General features: G+C 34.7%; 1 protein-coding gene across 2 annotated transcripts in view; it reads right to left on the bottom strand.

Annotated features, from left to right (window-relative positions):
• Positions 1–20534, bottom strand: part of LOC114332327 (uncharacterized) — a 186551-nt gene that overhangs the window by 53745 nt on the left and 112272 nt on the right. For both annotated transcript variants that reach the window (XM_050649765.1, XM_050649766.1), the window contains exon 3: positions 3956–4140. In XM_050649765.1, the coding sequence (XP_050505722.1) occupies positions 3956–4140 (185 nt within the window). The remainder of the gene's footprint in view (positions 1–3955; positions 4141–20534) is intronic.

The raw sequence follows: 20534 nt of genomic DNA, 5'->3' as shown, positions 1-20534 counted from the left end.
TCAATGTGCCATCCATAAAAACATCAGGATATGATATTAGACATATTATAGATAATATTATAGTCCATTCTTTCACGGTTTTTGCTCTAAATTTTAAAGAACCGCTTGGATTGACATGAAATTTGGCATACGTATAGCTTACATGTCAGAGAAAAAAGTGATATTGTGCAGATGTGTGCTTTTGTCCTGGGGGTGACTTTCACCCCTCTTGAGGGTGAAAAAATATATGTCCAAAATAAGTCCGGAAATGGGCAAACTGACTAATTTTAAGTAACTTTTGTTCTATAGAGCTTTTTCGCCAAGTCAACACTTTTCGAGTTATTTGCGAGTGAATATGTTCATTTTTCAACAAAATAACCACATTTTTAGACGGTTTTTCGCAAATAACTCAAAAAGTAAGTATTTTTTCGAAAAAAAACGTTCTTAGCAAAAATATAGCTTATAAAAAAGTAAAAAAAAATGGTGTACGCGTTAGGTTTCTGGATCTCGTAGAACCAGAGTTATAGCCAATGAAAAATAGATTTATATTCACCAAATTTCAAATAGAATATTTCGACGTGAAATATCCAAAAAATTAAGCACTTTTTGGGAAAACCCATTATAACTTTTTTAAAGTGTTTAAGAAAAGATTTATTTCTGTTTTTGCAAAAAGTTCCTAGCTTTAAATTTAAGCAAGTTACGCTCAAAATAAAGTTGATCCCTTTTGTTTTTGCAAAAAAAAAAATCGGGAAGACCTCCCCCTAATTAGCAACTTAAATGAAATTAATCGTTACCGCTCCACAAATTATTTTACTTATGTTGTGTTTATATGACCTGTAAGTTTCATCGATTCAAAGTGCTTATTTTTGAAAAAACTTGGTTTCAAAGTAAAATTTTTAAAAATTTAAATTTTGAAAAATATGATTTTTTTCAAAATAACTTAAAAATTATTAGAGATACCAAAAATCTCGAAAAACAAAAAAAAGTCAGATTTGCTTTTCTGAATATCATATATGTTTTTGTTTTTCTGTTAGACAAAAATTGATTAAGATTTGGTGTTTCTAAATTTGCATATATTCGTGATCAGTGACTCGTTCAACCCTTTTTAACTACAGCCCTTTCAATAATAAGGACTTTGAACCGATGAAACTTACAGATCATATAAACAATATATACACGAGTCAAGAAACTTGTGAAGTCGTAACGACTAAGTTCATTTAAGATAATAATTAGGGGGTGATTTTCTCGATTTTTTTACCAAAACCAAAAGGGACTAACTTTATTTTGAGCGTAACTTGTTTAATTTTGACGCTAGAAATTTTTTTATAAAACAAAAATGAAGCTTTTTTTAAACACTTTAAATAAGTTGTAATGAGTTTTCCCCGAAATGTGCTTCATTTTTGTTTATTTCACGGTAAAATAATCCATTCGGAATTTGACGAATATGAACCTATTTTTCATTAGCTATAACTCTGCTTCTACTAGGTGTAGAGACGTGATATATACACCATTTTTTTAAATCTTTTACAGGCTATATTTTTGCTACAAATGTTTTTTCGACAAAATACTTACTATTTGAGTTATTTGCGAAAAACTGTCTAAAAGCGTGCTTATTTTGTTGAAAAAATGAACATATTCACTGCCAAATAACCCGAAAAGTATTGACTTAGTGAAAAAACTCTATAGAACAAAAGTTACTTAGAATTAGCCAGTTTATCCATTTCCTGACTTTCTTTGGACGAATATTTTTTCACCCCCCAAGATGGGGTGAAAACCACCCCCAGGGCAAAACCACATATCGGCACAATATCACTTTTTTTCTTTGACTTGTTAGCTATGTGTATGCCAAATTTCATGTCAATCCAAGCGGTTCTTTAAAATTTAGAGATTTTGCAATATTTTACCGTTAAAGAACGGACTATTAGGGATATGATAAAAAATATTCCAAGAGACTAGAACCTCATGCAAACAAGTTAGCCGGCAACCTCACTGATGAGCATAATGATGTACTTTAATATCTAAACTTGTTTTAATTTAACTTATGTAAAGAGGGTGATCACTGGATCCAGTTCCGTACCGATAGACCAGCGGGCCCTGGTTCCAGTTGGGATGCGGGCCCGCCCGCCCCATTAAAACACACATTGTATATTAAAAGTTTTTAATAAACATTAAATATAAATCATCATATTATATATCATAAAATACATCAAAAAGTTATAAAAACTCAAGCTAATGTATAGTCCATTTACTCACGGCTTTTGCTGTAAATTTTAAAGAACCGCTCGGATTAAGATGAAATTTGGCATACACATAGCTAACATGTCAAACAAAAAAAAAAGTAATATTTATTGTGCCGATTTGTGCTTTTGCCCTGGGGGTGAGTGTCACCCCTTCTCGGAGGAGAAAAACATACGTTCAAGATAAGTTCGGAATTGGATAAACTGACTAATTTTAAGCAACTTTAGTTCTATTTATAAGGTTTTTTCACTAAGTCAATACTTTTCGAGTTATTTGTGAGTGAATATGTTCATTTTTCGAGAAAAAAACATGTTTTGAGAAGTTTTTTCGCAAATATCTCAAAATTAAGTATTTTATCGAAGGAATATTCGTAGTAAAAACATAGCTTAAAAAAAAGTGAAACATGGGGTATATACGAAACCTGTAGACCCAGTAGGAGTAGATTTGTAGGTAATGAAAGGTAGGTTCTTATTTCTTATTTGTCAAATTCCAAATCGAATATTTCAACGTGAAATAACCAAAACATAAAGCACATTTCGGGAAAACTCATCACAATTTTTTTAAAGTTAAAAAAAAGCTTTATTTTTGTTTTTTTTTGAGTTTCTAGCATCAATACTACGTATGTAACGCTCAAAATAAAGTTGGTCCCATTTTTTGGTAATAAAATCGTAAAAATCAACCCGTAATTAGCATCCCACATGAAATTAATCGTTACCGCTTCACAAGTTATTTGACTTGTGTTTTTTATATAAAATTTTGGTTTCAAAATAACTTAAAAATTATTGGTGATACCAAAAATCTCAACTAAAAAAAGTATAGGTTTTACTATTGTGAATATTTCCTTTTTGTTTTTCTGAAGACAAAAATTGGTTATATGTATAAGATATGGCGTTCAAAATTTGCATACACTCGTGATTAGTGACTAGTTTAAGCCCATTTAACTACAGCCTTTTCAAAAATAAGCACTTTCAACCAACGAATCTTATTTATCATATAAAGAATACATACGTTAAGTAATTTGTGAAGCAGTAACGATTAATTTCATTTCGAATGCTAATTAGAGGGTGATGTTCTCGATATTTTTATTAACCAAAAAAAAGAGACCAATAATACAACGAGTATCGGGCATCGAGCCTATTGTATTCGAATTGTTTTTATGACCCACCACATAAAACTTGCATTGATCAGTTTCCGAATTTCTGCAACTTTGTAGTTTACCTACAACTTATTCATGGATCGTGCTAATTTAAAAAAACTACAAGTGTTTGAGTTAGCACGTGTAGGCAGGCACCGGCGGTTAGTCTTTAAGCAAGTGTTGAAACAAGGGTAAGCAGGTAAAACAAGTAAGGAACCTTACAAAAGCGTTGTCTGTGTTTCTTAATAAATTTTGTTTTCAAATTTTTTGATGAATAGGTATTCTTTTTTTTTAGTTATCAGTACCTACACAAAAATTAAAATTTATTAAGCAGTTACATTTTCTGGTGTGTACTTGTGTAGTTCAAAATGTCCTTATCAAATTAGAAACAAAAGAAGAAAAATGCTCGTGAGAGCGGGCCCCTGCTGGCCCGGATCCTGGTTCCACAGTAACCGCGGAACCATGCTCAGTACGCCACTGACTGGATCTCCCTCTACAAATAAAATTTTTAATTCTGTCAAATATTTTACCTACTGTTTTTAGTTAAGGACAGATTATAATATTACCAAAATTTAAAAAAAAATCTAAGAAAAACGAACTTACATGATGGGTAAAAGCTGCGAATCTTCTCGGTGACTTGATCGTTAGATGAGATGTTTGGTAAGTTCCAAAACTTTGGTAAATCTTTGGTAACATTCACAGACACGTTAGGTAGTTCATCCTCGGGTTTCCTTCCTATATATTTTAAGATCGTATCTTTCAGCTCTTGAATGCGATTCTCTCTTGATCTGAAAATGGTAAAATTATTGTTATAGTAATTAATAATTAAATTATAGTCAAAATTTATATTATGACCAATTTAGGCCTGGATCCTGCTTACCAAAAGAAGTTTATTAATAGTAAATTGAAAATTTGTTAATAGCTTAACGGTATCTAGTCGGACAAACTTTGATCACACTGGAACAGGGGAAGTTTTAATTGTGTAACACGTGACAGGTTTCGAACGTCAGACTACGAAAACGTCCCACGTATTTTGTCCGACAGAACTTTCAATTGGTTTGGTAACATTTCATTAAACTCTCATGCAAAAATCAGACTGCTATTTATCACCAACATAATTTCAGTCTTTTGAAATGTTCTACGTGTACGACATATTAAACGCCCCAACATATTTGTCGGACAAACATTTTTTTATAATAATATATTAAATAGAGTTTCCTATTGAATAAATTCAAAAACAACCTGCTAGTTTTTACAATCATAAACTTGTCAGGATGACAAGTGTCGAGTCATATATGGCAGTGTCCGTGTTTAAAAGATATTTCTGCTTTATACATACGGCGAGCCATATGGCTTGGTTTTCGTTGTTTTAAGGTGAAGAGATGGTTGGGCTTACTAGTCCACTTCAGATTGAAACCCTTGATAAGAATACATTGCCGTTTTAAAAAATGTGTAGATATTGTAATACGTTTTTAAAGTCAGTCGAGTTTGTAACATTCTTCGGATAAAATCAAAATAAAAACTTTATTTTACACTTGCGTATTTTTAATAGGGGTAATTTTCTGTAATCGAAAGTTATTTTCTATAATTTAATTTCGAACCAGGGATCTTTGCGTGAAGTAACTCGTGGACATCCCAACGTAACATTTGGCGACCGTGACAGGACTTAAATATATACGGGTGTGCTTAAAAGTTAGTTGTTTCCGCTTATTTTACTGTAAACTTTTTTCCGGCGAATAAATTCGTTTGTCTTGAGGCTCGGCCGAAGTTGTTACCTTTGTAAGCGAGAAAATATGGCATTAGAATTAGAGACAAAACGCCGAACAGTGCTTCGTACTGCTTTTACGACAGCTGCTAATGTTTTGGACAATTTGTTATCTGAAACGGTGGACACTCGACCCTGGCAACAAATTAGTGTACAGTGGGAACTTTTACAAGTTAAGTACAATGAGCTTTGTGTCGTGGAAAGTGCGGTATTTGAAGCTATGGTCGAAAAGGCTTCCGAAGCAGAATTAATCAGTGAGATGGAGGCAAAGGATAGATACAGCACACGCTACTATGAACTGAAGTACAAATGTGAAGACAGACCCAGTTAGTAAGTTCAGAGTCATCAATAAAAGGTAAGCGCAGTTTTAAATTACCTCCAATCGAATTCAAGAAATATTCTGGGGACTTGATAGATTGGCTTCCATTTTGGTCGCAGTTCAAAGTAGTGCATGATGATCCATCGATTGATTTAAACGACAAAATAGCTTATTTGAGACAAGCCACTGTAGACGGTAGTAAGGCCAGACGTTTAGTGGAGAGTTTTCCTGCAGTAGCCGATAATTACTCAAAAATTATAAAGAGTTTGAAGTCTAGGTTTGGTAGAGAGGATCTCCAGATTGAAGTATATATTAGGGAACTCTTAAAGTTAATTTTGAGTCGAGTTTCTAGTAGTTCTTGTAATGTTTCTGCACTATATGATATGATAGAGAGTCAACTTCGTTCACTTGAGACCTTAGGCATAACTGCTGACAAATATGCGGCAATATTGTATCCCCTTATTGAGTCATGTTTACCGGAGGATATGATCAGACTGAAGTTGAAAATTTTTGATTTGAAATGAAGTTCAAAATGAACAAAAAATTAATTTAGCAACGGAAGGTTTTGGTTTATCGACTGAAAATAAATGTAAATCCAATAACCTGGTTGAAAAGAAGAATATAAAATTACCAAAGCAAGGAACTGATCAGCCATCAGCGACCGCTGCTGGGTTGGTAAATTATGAGGTTGACAGGTGTATTTTTTGCGAAGGACAGCATGACAGTATCAATTGTTTTAAAGCACAAAAATTGTCTATGGAACAGAAACGACGAACATTGTCAGAAAAGAAAGCCTGTTTTCGATGTTTGAAGGTGCGACATTCTTCGAAGAACTGTAGAGCACGTTTGAATTGTATTTTGTGTTGTAAATCCCATGTTGTTTTGATGTGTCCTGATTTACCTGTTAACAAAATTGATACATCGACCTCAAGTATCAGCCGCTCGGAAGAAAATAGGAATGAGGATCAGACGCTTGCGAATTTGAATAATACACAGGTTTTTTTACAAACTCTGCGAGTAAACATAAGAAGTGCACATGGTACTGAACAAGTAAGGGCACTTATTGACACTGTATCGCAGAGAACATATATTTTACAGCGTACCGCACAAGAAATGGGTTTTTCTGCTAAAGGAACGGAAAATATCGTACATACGTTATTTGGCGGTAAAAGTACTTCTGAACAACGACATAAATTATACAAGGTAACTGCGAGTGAAGGAGCTTACTCTTGTTCATTTGATGCCTTAGATCAACCAAAAATTTGTGCAGATGTCTCTCCTGTTTATTACGGCCCTTGGGTTGAGGAACTTAGTGACATGAATATTTCGCTCAGCGATGTCGGACATATAGCACCAATTGAGATTTTGTTAGGAGCTGATGTTGTAGGCACATTGTATACAGGGAGGAAATATCAGTTACAGTGTGGTCTTGTAGCAGTTGAAACTTTGTTAGGTTGGACTCTTATGGGCAAGGTGCCGGCAGTTGTTTCTAATTTCAGCACATCTATGATGTCGATTTCGTTGTTTGTTGATAGTTCTTCTGTGGCGAAACTCTGGGAGCTTGATATTATTGGGATAACCGATCCTGTAGAAAAATTGACACGAGAGGTGGCGGCCAAGGAGGCTAAGAATTTTTTCTATGAGACTATCCGATGTGACAACGAAGGTAGGTATGAGGTTATGTTACCTTGGTTGAACAAGCATCCTTTAATTTCAGATAATTTAGTTGTCGCTAGAAGAAGGTTAGATACTACTTTAAATAAGTTGAAAAAGTCCAATTTGTTTGAATCGTATAATTTAATATTCAATGAGTGGTTGAACGAGGGTGTGATCGAAATAGTAAATAATCCCGGAGAGAATAATTGTGTGCACTATTTGCCTCACAGGCCCGTTATTAAAAATACTAGCGAAACCACGAAAATTAGGCCAGTCTTTGATGCATCATCTCATGAACAGGGTCGTCCTTCTTTGAACCAGTGTTTAGAGGTAGGGCCTAATCTTATTGAACTTATTCCTTCTGTGCTATTACGGTTCAGACAACAAAAAATAGGTGTGGTGTCGGATATTCGAAAAGCTTTTCTTCAAATTTCTGTACATTCGAAGGACAGAGATTTTTTGAGGTTCCTATGGGTAAACAATGAAGGAAAGGAATTTGTATTTCGACATAGGAGAGTTGTTTTTGGAGTCAACTGTAGTCCATTTCTTCTGGGTGCTACTATAGAATTTCATTTAATAAAGGCGCTGGAGAAATGTTGTAATGATATGCCGTACTCTAAAAATACAATTGAAAGGCTTATGATTTGGTTCTATGTAGACAATTGTGTGACTAGTGTTACCGATGAGAATGAGTTGAGAAAGTTCGTATCAGAAGCAACTGCCATCATGGGGGAAGCTAAGATGGATTTGAGAGGGTGGGATGCTTCTGGTAGTACAAAAACAGTTGTTCCTGTTCTTGGTCTTCTCTGGGACTCCTCAACAGACACACTAAAAATCAATGGTGAAATTTTTCAGGGAGTGGTCGGAAAAGAACCCATAACTAAGAGACTGATGCTTTCTGTAGCTCAGAGTATATTTGACCCTATTGGTTTTACCTGTCCAGTATCTCTGTTCCCTAAACTTTTGCTGCAGAAACTTTGGGAAAAGCGCTTGGGATGGGATGCACCAGTCGAGAATGACATGGCTGAGGAATTTTGTCAATGGGTTACTCATCTTCCTGAACTGTCGAGTATTGAGATTCCACGTTGGATCCAGGCTGGGCCCATTGAAGCTGACCATTGGAGTTTGCACACCTTTTCAGATGTAAGTAAAAAAGCTTATGCAGCCGTAGTGTTTTTGAGAGTTCTTCGGAATGATGGTGTTTCGATTTTTCTTGTAGCAGCTAAGAGTCGTGTGGCTCCTTTGAAGAAGGTTTCTATACCTAGATTGGAACTGTTGGCAGCCACCATTGGTGCTAGACTTTATCAGTCAGTCAAAAGACAATTTTCTCAGCATGTTGAGTCTTATTTTTGGAGTGATTCCACTACGGTTCTTTCTTGGATTCAACGTAAGGATGACTGGTCTGTTTTTGTTTTTAATAGAGTTCAGGAGATTAGAAATTTAGCCAATGCTGTGTTGGAAATATGTGCCTGGTTCTCTCAACCCTGCCGATCTTCCATCAAGAGTATAGTATCCTCCTCTATTTATAGCAGTTGTTATGTAATGTTATATGTAGTTATGTCAGTTCATATTTTTTATTAGTTGTCAAAATATATTTATCGAAATGTTCTACTTATTCAATCTGCAGATATAACAAATTGGCGACGAGGTAAATCACTGAATAACCAGATTTTTAAACTACATATCAAACATGGATCCAGATCAATTTAACAATTTATGATGGTAAACCAGGAAATTTTAAATCAACTGCATAAAAGTTTGGCAAGTACTGCAAATTCAAATAATACTAATAATTTTATACCTCTATTCGAAAATTTTGATGAACAAAAAGAAAACTTCAAAATTTACATAGAACGTTTCGAAAACTACCTTAAAATCAAACACGTTTTCGATGACAAGAAATTTGCTTTAGACTTACTATTGAATTCTATTGGCTCTGCAACTTTTTCAATGCTTTCATCTTTAGTTGCACCTCACAAAATTAGAGATTTTGATTACAACACCATTGTAAAGAAACTTGATAATCGCCTGAATCCAAAGAAAAATATTTTAGTGTTGCAGCATAAATTTCTTTCCTTATATCAACAAGAAAATCAGTCAATTTCCGAATATACTACTGCTCTAAAACAAGCTACTCTTGAATGTTAATTTATCTCTACGTGCGAATGTCAGGCAAACATTTCTGAACATTTTTTACGAGCTCAGTTTATTCGAGGCATCAATGATAACTTAATTAGAGAACGTCTGCTGGAATCCAATGAAAAATCATTTGAAAAATTAGAAGAAAAGGCTTTAATCTTAGAATCTTCAATTATCGACAGTAAAGAATTTTCATCAAGTAACAATTCTTTAAATATCAACCAAATCAATCAATCTAGACAGAGACCAAATTCAGCGTCTTATAATAGGAAGCGTTCCCAGTCTAGATCAAGAATCAATTTTCAAGAGTTGTGGATAGACAATCGATGTTTACGATGTGGTCAACAACATCTTGTTAAAAACTGTAAAATCAATCCTAAACGACTTTTTTGCAAAGGTTGTAAAAAATATGGTCACGTCATTTTAGTCTGTATTTCAACGCTTTTAGCAAACAAAGATAAAACTAACTCGACCCATCATCTAATTAATGAATATCAACCATCAACCAGCCAAACAGAACCAGAGGATACTTTTGGCATTAATAAAATTGTAGATATTTATGAAAATCAATTTTACACGGATGCTCAAAATTTTTATGTGACAGTCCTTATTAAAAACAAACCGGCAACATTTGAAGTTGATTCTGGAGCAGGATTTACACTCATCTCAGAATCAAAATTTAAAGAACTAGATCTTGATTTACCACTTCAAAAATCCGATATTAACCCGGTCTATATAGACATTTCAAATAACAAAAATTGCCACAGAGCCAAATTTTGGTGGAGAGCTAGGGTATACCATAACAAATAAAGTTTAAAAAGTCCCCATCGATCCCATGTGTGCGTCAAAAGTTATTCGGGGTCAAAGGTCAAAATTTGAGATTTTTTGGATTTTTTTCGAAAACGGTAAGTTTTATCAAAAAAAAACCTTATACCAAAGTTGTAGATCTTAAAATTCTCTACAAAAATAGTCCTTACTATTTTTTTCCTAAGAGTTGCCATTCCTGAGATATCGCGATTCAAAGAGTCACATTATACATGATATGCACACGTTTCCACACCACCTGTGAGGTAGTGTACTCGGCGCGTTTTTTTTACCGTGGTTTCCCCTGTAGGCCTACTCCACTAACTGTTTTGACAATTTTAGGATAATTTAAGGAAACAATACCGGTCAAGTTCTAGATATTACCTTATTACTGATATTGATTATTGATATTGAATATATTTTATTACTATTGATTATTAGGTTAAGTATTGTTTTGATTTCTTTAGATATTTTAATCAGATTCATATTCTTGAAAGTCTACTTCAACAGTTAAGTCTTCTTCGATTTCATCTTCTTCCTCTTCCTCTTGCTGGATGTTCAAAAATTGTTCAAATGTGACTGAGTCATTGGTCTCTTCATTAAAATCACAGGAGTTTTCCTCTGTTGTACTAAACTGGACATTTGAGCAAGACTGACCTTGGCAGTTGGTACACACTAGAGAACACAGCAACCCGACTTTTTTACATCCACATTTGGCACTACAACCTTTTTTGCAATTGCAAAAAATACTATTAAGGAGTTTTCTGGAGCAGGTGGGAGTAAGGTTTTAATCGGTTCCAGAGTATTATCTATTAATTTCCAACCCCAGTCTTCTGGATTCAGTTCATTGCCTAGCCATATTTGAACTTGATAATATACTCGATACAAATGTTGAAAAGCAGATGCTGATGTTGGAGGAAGACATGATAGTTGTACTTGTTTCTTGTTTCGCGTATTTTTTACAAAAGTTAAGTATCGGTATTTATAAAGACAAATAATTTTTTTTGGAGCTCCATAAACCGCAAGAAGAAAGCGAATTCCTTCCGTAATTATTGTTTGCGGTGTAGAATCAAGTTCTGTAAAAACTTTACAGCAGTCAGTCAAATCTTTTTTTTCGAATAATTTAAGTACTGACGTTTTGCCCCTCCTGTACATTGCGGATGTAGTGTCGCAGCCGGTTATCGCATGTAAAAATAAAATGTACTTTTGGCATTTGGGATAAGCCGATAAACTATTCGAAGAATATATTTCTGTTCGCTGTTGAGCCCTTCCAGGTTTCAGAAAATAAATAACTTTATCTACTGGAGTCCTTGCAGTAATCAGTACCAACAAATCAACATCTTCACCAACTACAATTGTTGTGTTTGTTGCCTTAAATTTTTCAATTGCTGTCTCAATTATAAGGACATCTGCGTCATTTTTAGCTTGTTTCACTTCAATATTCGCAGCTGTTAATTTGTCAGTTAACATGGAAATGAAACGAGATTTATTATTAATGTTGGCGAAAAATTGTTGTTGATTCGCTGGAACTGTTATATTTTCATCAAAGATAATCTCGGAACCCGATGATGTTTTTGTAGTTCGTCGACGTTGTTCTGCAGATTTAATATTCTTTGTCGAGTCATTGTAGCCGTCAAATACCACTGTCACTGTAAGCCCGTAATGTCTGCGTAGATACTGAACATATTTGTCAAAAATAACGCTAAAGGTTTCTTCTCGATCCCACACAACGTGATGTAGTAGGTACCCTCCATCAATAATGTAAGTAGCGTTTCTACGATCAACCTCAGTATTGACCGATTCAAAGCAATCATAAATTGCTGACTTTGTTGTTTTACGCATTCCAGCTGCATCGAAAAGTGATAAGGGGTAAGGAGCTAATTCATACTCAAAAAATTTTTCAATCTCATCCTCAAAAGCTTCAGTGATACTCATGCGTTGAAATAATAATACAGGATCTATAGCTACTTCTTCTTCATGAACTTTCACGGTGCTACTCGCAGCTAAAAGAGGCAGTACTTTTTCAGAGCGTTTTAATTTTATATTATTAAATGTTTCACCTGTCATTTTGGCCATTGAAGCAATCCCAACTTCACGAGCTTTATGGCAATTAATCTTATCATCACCAACCACTCCAGAAGCAATAGATATAATTTCATTAATTTTAGGAAAAGGATCATGTGATGAAAACCAGTCTAGAAGTTTTTTAATATCTTTAGCATCTTTTATGAGCCGCGAGTCACTTGCATCTACATGCTGATCTGTTGTGTCCATTCGAACATTAGCAAGAACTTGCAACCCCTCACACACAGTATTCATTGCATGCATTCCGTAAACCCATTTACTTATCACACTTTCTTTCGTACTTCTTCCTCGAGAAATGCCCCCATGTGTTTTCATAGATTTCATCATCGATTGTTCAATAATCATATCTGTTGAAGTTCCACAACAAAGTTTATCAGAACGTCGAACAGTAAAAAATCCTTCTGTAAACATTTGATAAATACTAGGATCCATTACCTCGTTCAATTGAAGCATGTCTTGTAAGTACAAGTGCGCAGACTTAGCATAAGATAAATATCCAGATGCATGGAAATAAGGCAGCATTTCTTTAACGCAGTTCAAATGTGCTTGCCAATCTCCCATACGTTCTGCTCTTATAAACTCCTTTGCGATGGATACCATCCGAAAGTATTGTACCCATAATTGTGCGGTTGGCACTCGTTTCTGATAATCAATTAATTTGTTATTAAACTGATCAAGTAATTTTTTACATATTTTATCATCTTCGATGTCATAGTATGAAAGAATGTTATTTAAAATATTTTCAACGGTAATAATAAGATTTGCATCCATTTCATCATCAATAGTGAGTTCTTTTAATATTCTTAATGCTAAAGTGAGTTGAAGTATTGTATGAGATCGAACTGCTCTCGCGTAAGCATGGCCATTAAGCATTTTCTCTAAAGATTTCAGTGCATAAATTTCAGCGAGTACTTCCTTTAAACCACTTCCTTGCATAATGTATCCGATTGCTCCAAAAAATGACATAAGCAAATGAAATCCTCCTAGTCTTATTATTATATTCGATACTTCAGATCCTTCAGGCGCAGCAGATACAATCTCACGAGCTTTCGCATACAGAGGTTGATCAAAAGTAATTATACATACTTTGTGGTTATAACGTTTAGCATTCTCTAAAGCACAAAGTAAAGTTGTGTAAATTGTATTGTAATTACTTGCTGGTTGATGAACAAATGGCAAAAAAGTAATTTTTGACTTATAAAAATCTATAATATTACTCGTCACGCATTCAATGTAACCATTCCAACCAGGTAGAGAAAAATTTTTGTATTTGCCATAGAACCATGTCACATTAACTTTTTTCAAAAAAGATACTTGAGATTCACATTCATAATCAAAATTTCGCACATTTATTTTGCTGTACCCAACCACACCAGAGTTTTGATAGACCTGTATAGGTACATGGGCCTTTGCTGCAAAATCTTTTGCCGAAAGAACTTCAGTTACTCGTGGCATCGGCTCTTCTTGTAATACTGAATTTTTGGGAGTCACAACTTGGATAATACCCATTATATGAAGCGTATCATTGCCGTCCAAAGTATTTACGTTAATGTCAGCATTGTCTGCAACATATTGGATGAATGTGCCTGTCTCTGGTGGTAAAATGTGAGGTGGATGACTGAAAACTGCTGCTGCTTCATAGTTCATTGTTTCACTGTAAGAGGCGCATAAACCAAGAGACGAAAAAATTTGTATGAGACGTTTCGAAGCAAACCGCCGATGAAAAAAAACTGAAAGACCCAGCTGTAGTTTAGATTTAAAGGTTCTAGGCCGAACAGCTGTCATGATGCAGTGGCTAATATTCGTACAAACTAATTTTAGATGATCTAAATTATGACGCTTGTTTTTTAAGATGACTTGTTCCAAAAAATATGACAATGATTCGGGAATATCGTTATTTATATCCTCGAACATTCTACCTGGTGAGGGGTACATAGTATTATCGAAAACACAAGATTGAATATCTTCACGAACAATTGCTGCTGCGGCTTTCAAAGTTTTTAACCGCTTGTCTTTTTCATCCAAGTCTTTTTTATCAGACCAGACTTGACTTAAAATATCTTGGTAATTGTCAATAAAACAAATAAATGTTAATTTTCCAGGCTTTTCTGTAATAATAATTCTACTACCATACTTCAATTTCGATCGAATTTTTATAGTTCTGTCATCTAAGACTACATCTTGACAAACATTCCTTAATTCATCCAACGAAAACTGGCAATCATCACTAGTTTCTATGAATTGAAACATTTTCTCCATCGCAGAGTTTACAGTTTCATCTTGTGGACGGCCAATTTTACGACCATTATTAGGTTTTAAGAAAGATTTGTAACAACTGTCATGGTATTTTGCATCAGCAGCGACTAAATCATACTCAAAATTAATACGTTCAAGAACAGCCTTCGAAACATCATCAGAACGATCTTTAGCTAATTTCAACAGGGATTCTTTGAATTTTAGTGTAGTCACGTTACGAATTATTTTTCGAAGATGCTGTGCTTTCTTTGTCTCAGATTCTTCATTGGCTTCATTGCCACAAAATAAACAGTATTTTTTAAAACAAAAATGTGATTTACTTACTCGCGTTCTAGTATGAGGTGGACTTACTTTTGAAGTACTAGCCTGTTCCTCCTCACGTTGTCTTTTCACTGCAGCGATTGAAGTTTTCCGAATGTATGATTTTCTGCAATTCACGTGTATTGTAACGGATTTTTGAGTTCTTAAATACTCAATAAACTCATCACCTCTCTCGACACTAGCCTCGATTAAATTTGGCATTCCACGATCAACCACAACTGTTTTAGTTTCACTTAAAAGTTTATTGCAAATAAAGCAAAACTGAGACATTTTTAAAACTATAAAATTGTACAAACAACGGTAACAGTACCAAATGGTAGACGCTTGTAATAAGTACTTATATTCACTTGAACTGAACCTTTAGCACTATAGTCCTGTCGCCAGGGGGGGTACAACGGCCTCGTTAATTCAGATGGACTTACCCAAGTTTTTTTTATGTATTTTGACCCGTAGAACACGAATTTTTTGGGTAACAGTTGATCCGGATGTCGATAAGATTGTTATAGACCAAGAACTTGAGGAATCAAATAACAGCGATTTTTGGCAAAACAAAACAATATTTTGTATTTTTTGGGTCATTTTAAGCAAAAAATATTTCTACAAGTTTTTTAGTAGGATGCACAGTTTTCGAGATAAACGCGGTTGAACTTTCAAAAAATCGAAAAACTGCAATTTTTAAACCCGAATAACTTTTGATTAAAAAATAAAATAGCAATTCTGCTTAGCGCCTTTGAAAGTTCAAGTCAAATTATGTCGGTTTTGATTATTTGCATTGCTAAAAATTTATTGTGTTATTGTTAAACAAAGCTACAAACAACTAGTGCGTGAGTGATGTTTCTATGATTTCTCATTTAAAATCGAACGAGTAGGTAGAATAGGTACTAGTGCAATAAGACTATTTCTACGTTACATGCGTTAAAACACATGTAAAAGCACGGGAAACCCTACGTGTTTATAGCTTTGTTAAACAATAAAAAAATAAATTTTTACCAATGGAAATAATCAAAACCGATATAATTTGACTTAAACTTTTAAATGCGGTAAGCAGACTTGCTATTTTATTTTTTAATCAAAAGTTATTCGGGTTCAAAAATTGCAATTTTTCGATTTTTTTAAAGTTCAACCGCGTTTATCTCGAAAACTGTGCATCCTACGAAAAAACTTGTAGAAATATTTTTTACTTAAAATGGCCCAAAAAATACAAAATAGTGTTTTGTTTTGCCAAAAATCGCTGTTATTTGATTCCTCAAGTTCTTGGTCTATAACAATCTTATCGACATCCGGATCAACTGTTACCCAAAAAATTCGTGTTCTACGGGTCAAAATACATAAAAAAAACTTGAGTAAGTCCATCTGAATTAACGAGGCCGTTGTACCCCCCCTGGCGACAGGACTACTGAAAGAAACAGATAATATTATGGACCAGACCTGCCAACAATATTGCAGCCTATAAAAGACAATCTGTTCTTTTTTAAGCAATGGTATAGCCAAATGTTTTTCAAGGCCACGTGGATAGAGGAAATTCAGTTTGGAACTGATTACCTTTTGAAGAAATATTTTCAGAATAGTATAATATACTATATAAAAGAGACACAAATAGGCATTTACACTTGTCTTAAGGGCCACATATGTATATACGTGGCTTATATGTGCATATAATGTATAAAGTAACTTTTAAAATCGCGATATCTCAGGAATGGTAACTCTTAGGAAAAAAATTGTAAGGACAATTTTTGTAGAGAATGTTAAGATCTACAACTTTGGTTTGAGGTTTTTTTTTGATAAATCTTACCGTTTTCGAGAAAAATCCAAAAAATCTCAAATTTTGACCTTTGACCCCGAATAACTTTTGACGCACACATGGGATCGATGGGGACTTTTTAAACTTTATTTGTTATGGTATACCCTAGCTCTCCACCAAAATTTGGCTCTGTGGGAATTTTTGTTATTTGCCAAGCATTTTGATGTCTAAGTTGACCGGATTATATTGCCTTTAGATCATATACAAAAAACGTATTTTATCCCCTAGCGAAAGCAAAAACATCAATACAATATCAAAATAAAATTTCAACAGAAGAATTTTACGTAGTTCCTGATGAATTAGACTCCTTATAAGGGCGTGTATGGATAAGACATTTAAACATTAACCTTCAAGACATCGATAGTTCAACAGGAATCAGACAAATCAAAAATATACCGGCTAATGAAGAAGAATTTGTTCAAAAATATTCAGACATATTTGAAGAATCAATTGGACTTGTATCAAATTTTAAAGTAAATTTGCAACTGCGTAAAAATGCCAAGCCAGTCTATTTTAAAGAACGAGATGTACCGTATGCACTTAGAGAGAAAGTTGAGAAAGAACTTGACAACTTAGAAGCTCAAGGAATTATATCGAAAGTCAACCATAGTGATTGGGGTTCACCACTGGTTGTTATTCCAAAAGCTGATGGAGGTGTGAGACTTTGTGTAGATTACAAAATTGGTGTTAATGAGAGAATTGTGTCCGCAAACTATCCAATCAGAAAAATCGAAGATATATTGAACAGCTTAAAAGATTCACGATATTTTTGTCGATTGGATCTGTTCAAAGCATATCTTCATCTAGCAGTAGACGAAGAGAGCAATATTATCCAAACTATATCAACACATCGAGGAACATATCGAATGCATCGACTGTCTTTTGGAATTAAAACTGCCCCTTCAGAGTTCAATCGAATTATTGATCAAATTCTATCCGGTCTATCAAAAACTCACTCATACTTTGATGACATAATTGTTCATGGATCCAGTAAACAAGAATGTCGACAAAATCTTGACGCATGCCTTCAACGACTAAAAATGTTCAATCTACACCGTAATCGCAAAAAGTGTGCTTTTTTCGAAACCAGTACAGAATATCTTGGTCATCTTATCAAGCACAACGAAATATTAAAGTCTCCAAAAAAGATTCAAGCTATTCTCGACATGCCACGTCCCACAGATGTGGATGGAGTTCGAAGGTTTCTTGGTATGGTAATGTATTATACCCGATTCATTCCTAATGCTTCAACTAAAACGTACCCTCTACGGAAACTTTTACAGAAAAGAGCAAAATTTATTTGGAATAATTCATGTGAAACAGCTTTCAACAAATTAAAAGAGGAAATTGCGAGTGATCAAGTTCTAATTCGATATGACCCAAGTTTGCCCGTAGTATTAGCTTGTGATGCAAGTCCAACCGGTGTTGCAGGGGTACTATCTCATGTTATTGATGGAATCGAAAGGCCTATCGCATTTGCTTCAAGATCTCTTACCAAATGTGAACAAAATTATAGTCAGTTAGACAGAGAAGCACTTGCAATTATGTTTTCAGTAAATCACTTCTTCATGTATCTTTTTGGGCGTAAGTTTAAACTCATCACTGATAACAGCCCTCTAACGAGAATTTTTCATCAAAATTCAAAATTACCTTCAATGACTTCTGCTAGACTACTTCGATATGCATCATTTTTATCAGGATTTGATTACGAAGTCGAATACAGAAAATCTTCTGATCACGTTAAAGTCGACTGTTTTTCTAGAGCTTCTATCAATCAACCTTCATCTTCTTTAGAAAAAATTCTCAACGAAGAAATTAAATCTATCTGTCATGAGTCAATAAAAGAAATTTCAACATACGATCTAACCTATCAAAATATCAAAGATGCCACAGACGAAGATCCTATTTTATCAAGAATTAAATCTGATTTAAAATCACAAAATCAAAATGAACACGATTTTATTTTAGAAGACGAGATCCTTTTTAAAGGTCAGAGAATTGTTATTCCAACTCAACTCCAACGACTGGTCCTATCGGAACTCCACAGAACTCACATAGGTATTACAAAGATGAAACAACTTGCAAGAAAGTATTGCTATTGGAAAAACATTGACAAATACATTGAAATTATGATCAAGTCATGTCAACCTTGCGCTGAAATTCGAAAATCACCTTCAAAAGCTCCACTGCACCACTGGGATACTCCAACAGAAAATTGGGACCGCATCCATATTGATTATGCGGGTCCATTCCAAGGTTTTTATTTTTTTGTTGTGGTTGGCGCTAAATCACGCTGGGCTGAAATCAAAATTCTTAGGGATGCGCCAACATCAGAAAAAACCATCGATCTTCTGTTAGAGATATGTTCTACTCACGGATATCCTCAGGTTATGGTGACAGACAACGCTACAATTTTTGTAAGTGATCAATTTAAAAAATTTTCAAAAACTCAAGGTATTTTTCAAAAGTTTATTGCTCCTGGTCATCCTGCTACAAACGGCTTAGCTGAACGAAACGTTCAAACCCTAAAAATGAGACTAAAAGCTATGTCTACTGATCGTTTACCCATGAGTAAGAAAGTACAAGAAATTCTTTTAAAATATAGAGCGACACCACTTTCCTGTGGAAAATCACCAGCTGAAATGTACCTGAACAGATGTTTAAGAATCAAACTCGACGCACTACGTCCACCAAAACTTAGAAGATCAGAAAATCAACCAAATGGTGCAAGACAATTAAATGTGGGGGAGAGAGTACAAGTACGGTATTACCAAGGTAACCAGGAATTTTGGAAATTTGGCACAATTGTTAAAAAGTATGGATTGTTACATTACGAAGTCCAACTTGATGATGGCTATTGTTTAAAACGTCACATTGACCAAATTCGTAAAACCATGGTACCTAAAAAGAATGTAACCTTTGTAAACGAACCAGAAGTAATTCATTATCAGCCACAGTATCAAGAACTCCCCCTGCATCTTCTGCCATCTATCCAACCTCCAGTCCATTTACATCCAAATCCAATCAACGAAAATGTAGATCCAATGATAGAACCTGATCATCCTGATAATGAACTGGTACCCATTAATGAACCTGCTGTTGAAGAACGTAATGATCTTCCACAGTTAAGATCTGAACGGATTCGACTTTTCAAATCAAGATTTTAGATTTAGGTTTTTAATTCTTTTCTATTTAAGTTCAAAATAGCGTGGGAGATTATAGTATCCTCCTCTATTTATAGCAGTTGTTATGTAATGTTATATGTAGTTATGTCCGTTCATATTTTTTATTAGTTGTCAAAATATATTTATCGAAATGTTCTACTTATTCAATCTGCAGATATAACAAAGAGGCTGTGGTGTTAGGCAATTGTTTGAATCTCGATGGTGGGAAGGCCCGGAATGGTTGTACAGAAACGAAAATTATTGGCCCCAACAAAAAGTAGAGGTTGATGAAGAAGAAGTCGGCACTGAGAAAAAGAAAAAAGCCATTTCGTCACTACTGAATATGACGTCCGACGATTGGCACCTGCGATACTTTTCTCAGTACTGTTGAGAATGATGGATTGGACGCTACGATTTTGTTACAATACAAGAAATTCAAATGGAAAACTTACAGGCGAATTGGTCGCGGAGTAGTGCAGAACGAAGCGTTCGGTTCAGATACGAAACGAATTTCCTCGCTGAACACGTTTGTCGATGAATTTGGACTTATACGTTTAAAAACTCGCGTTACCGAGAGAATTGACACGGAAGATTTTCGTCTGCCTATCTTACTTCCGGGTGAACATTTTATAGTGCGCAAGTTGATTTTGAGCTTACACAAAAACTCTTGTCACGTTGGTACACAGGGACTGCTTAGTTTGCTCCGCGAAAAATATTGAACTTTAGGGGGTAGACGGATTGTGCGGTCCATTTTAAAAGAATGTGGTGTGTGCAAGAGACAAGATGGGAAATCGTTCGAAGTACAAACGCCTTCATTGCCGGCCGATAGAGTTCGAGATGCTGCAGTGTTCGAGATTTCCGGGGTGGACTTA

Source organism: Diabrotica virgifera, chromosome 4, assembly GCF_917563875.1.
Source record: "Diabrotica virgifera virgifera chromosome 4, PGI_DIABVI_V3a".
Classification (NCBI taxonomy): domain Eukaryota; kingdom Metazoa; phylum Arthropoda; class Insecta; order Coleoptera; family Chrysomelidae; genus Diabrotica; species Diabrotica virgifera.
This window is presented reverse-complemented; position numbering and strand designations above follow the sequence as displayed.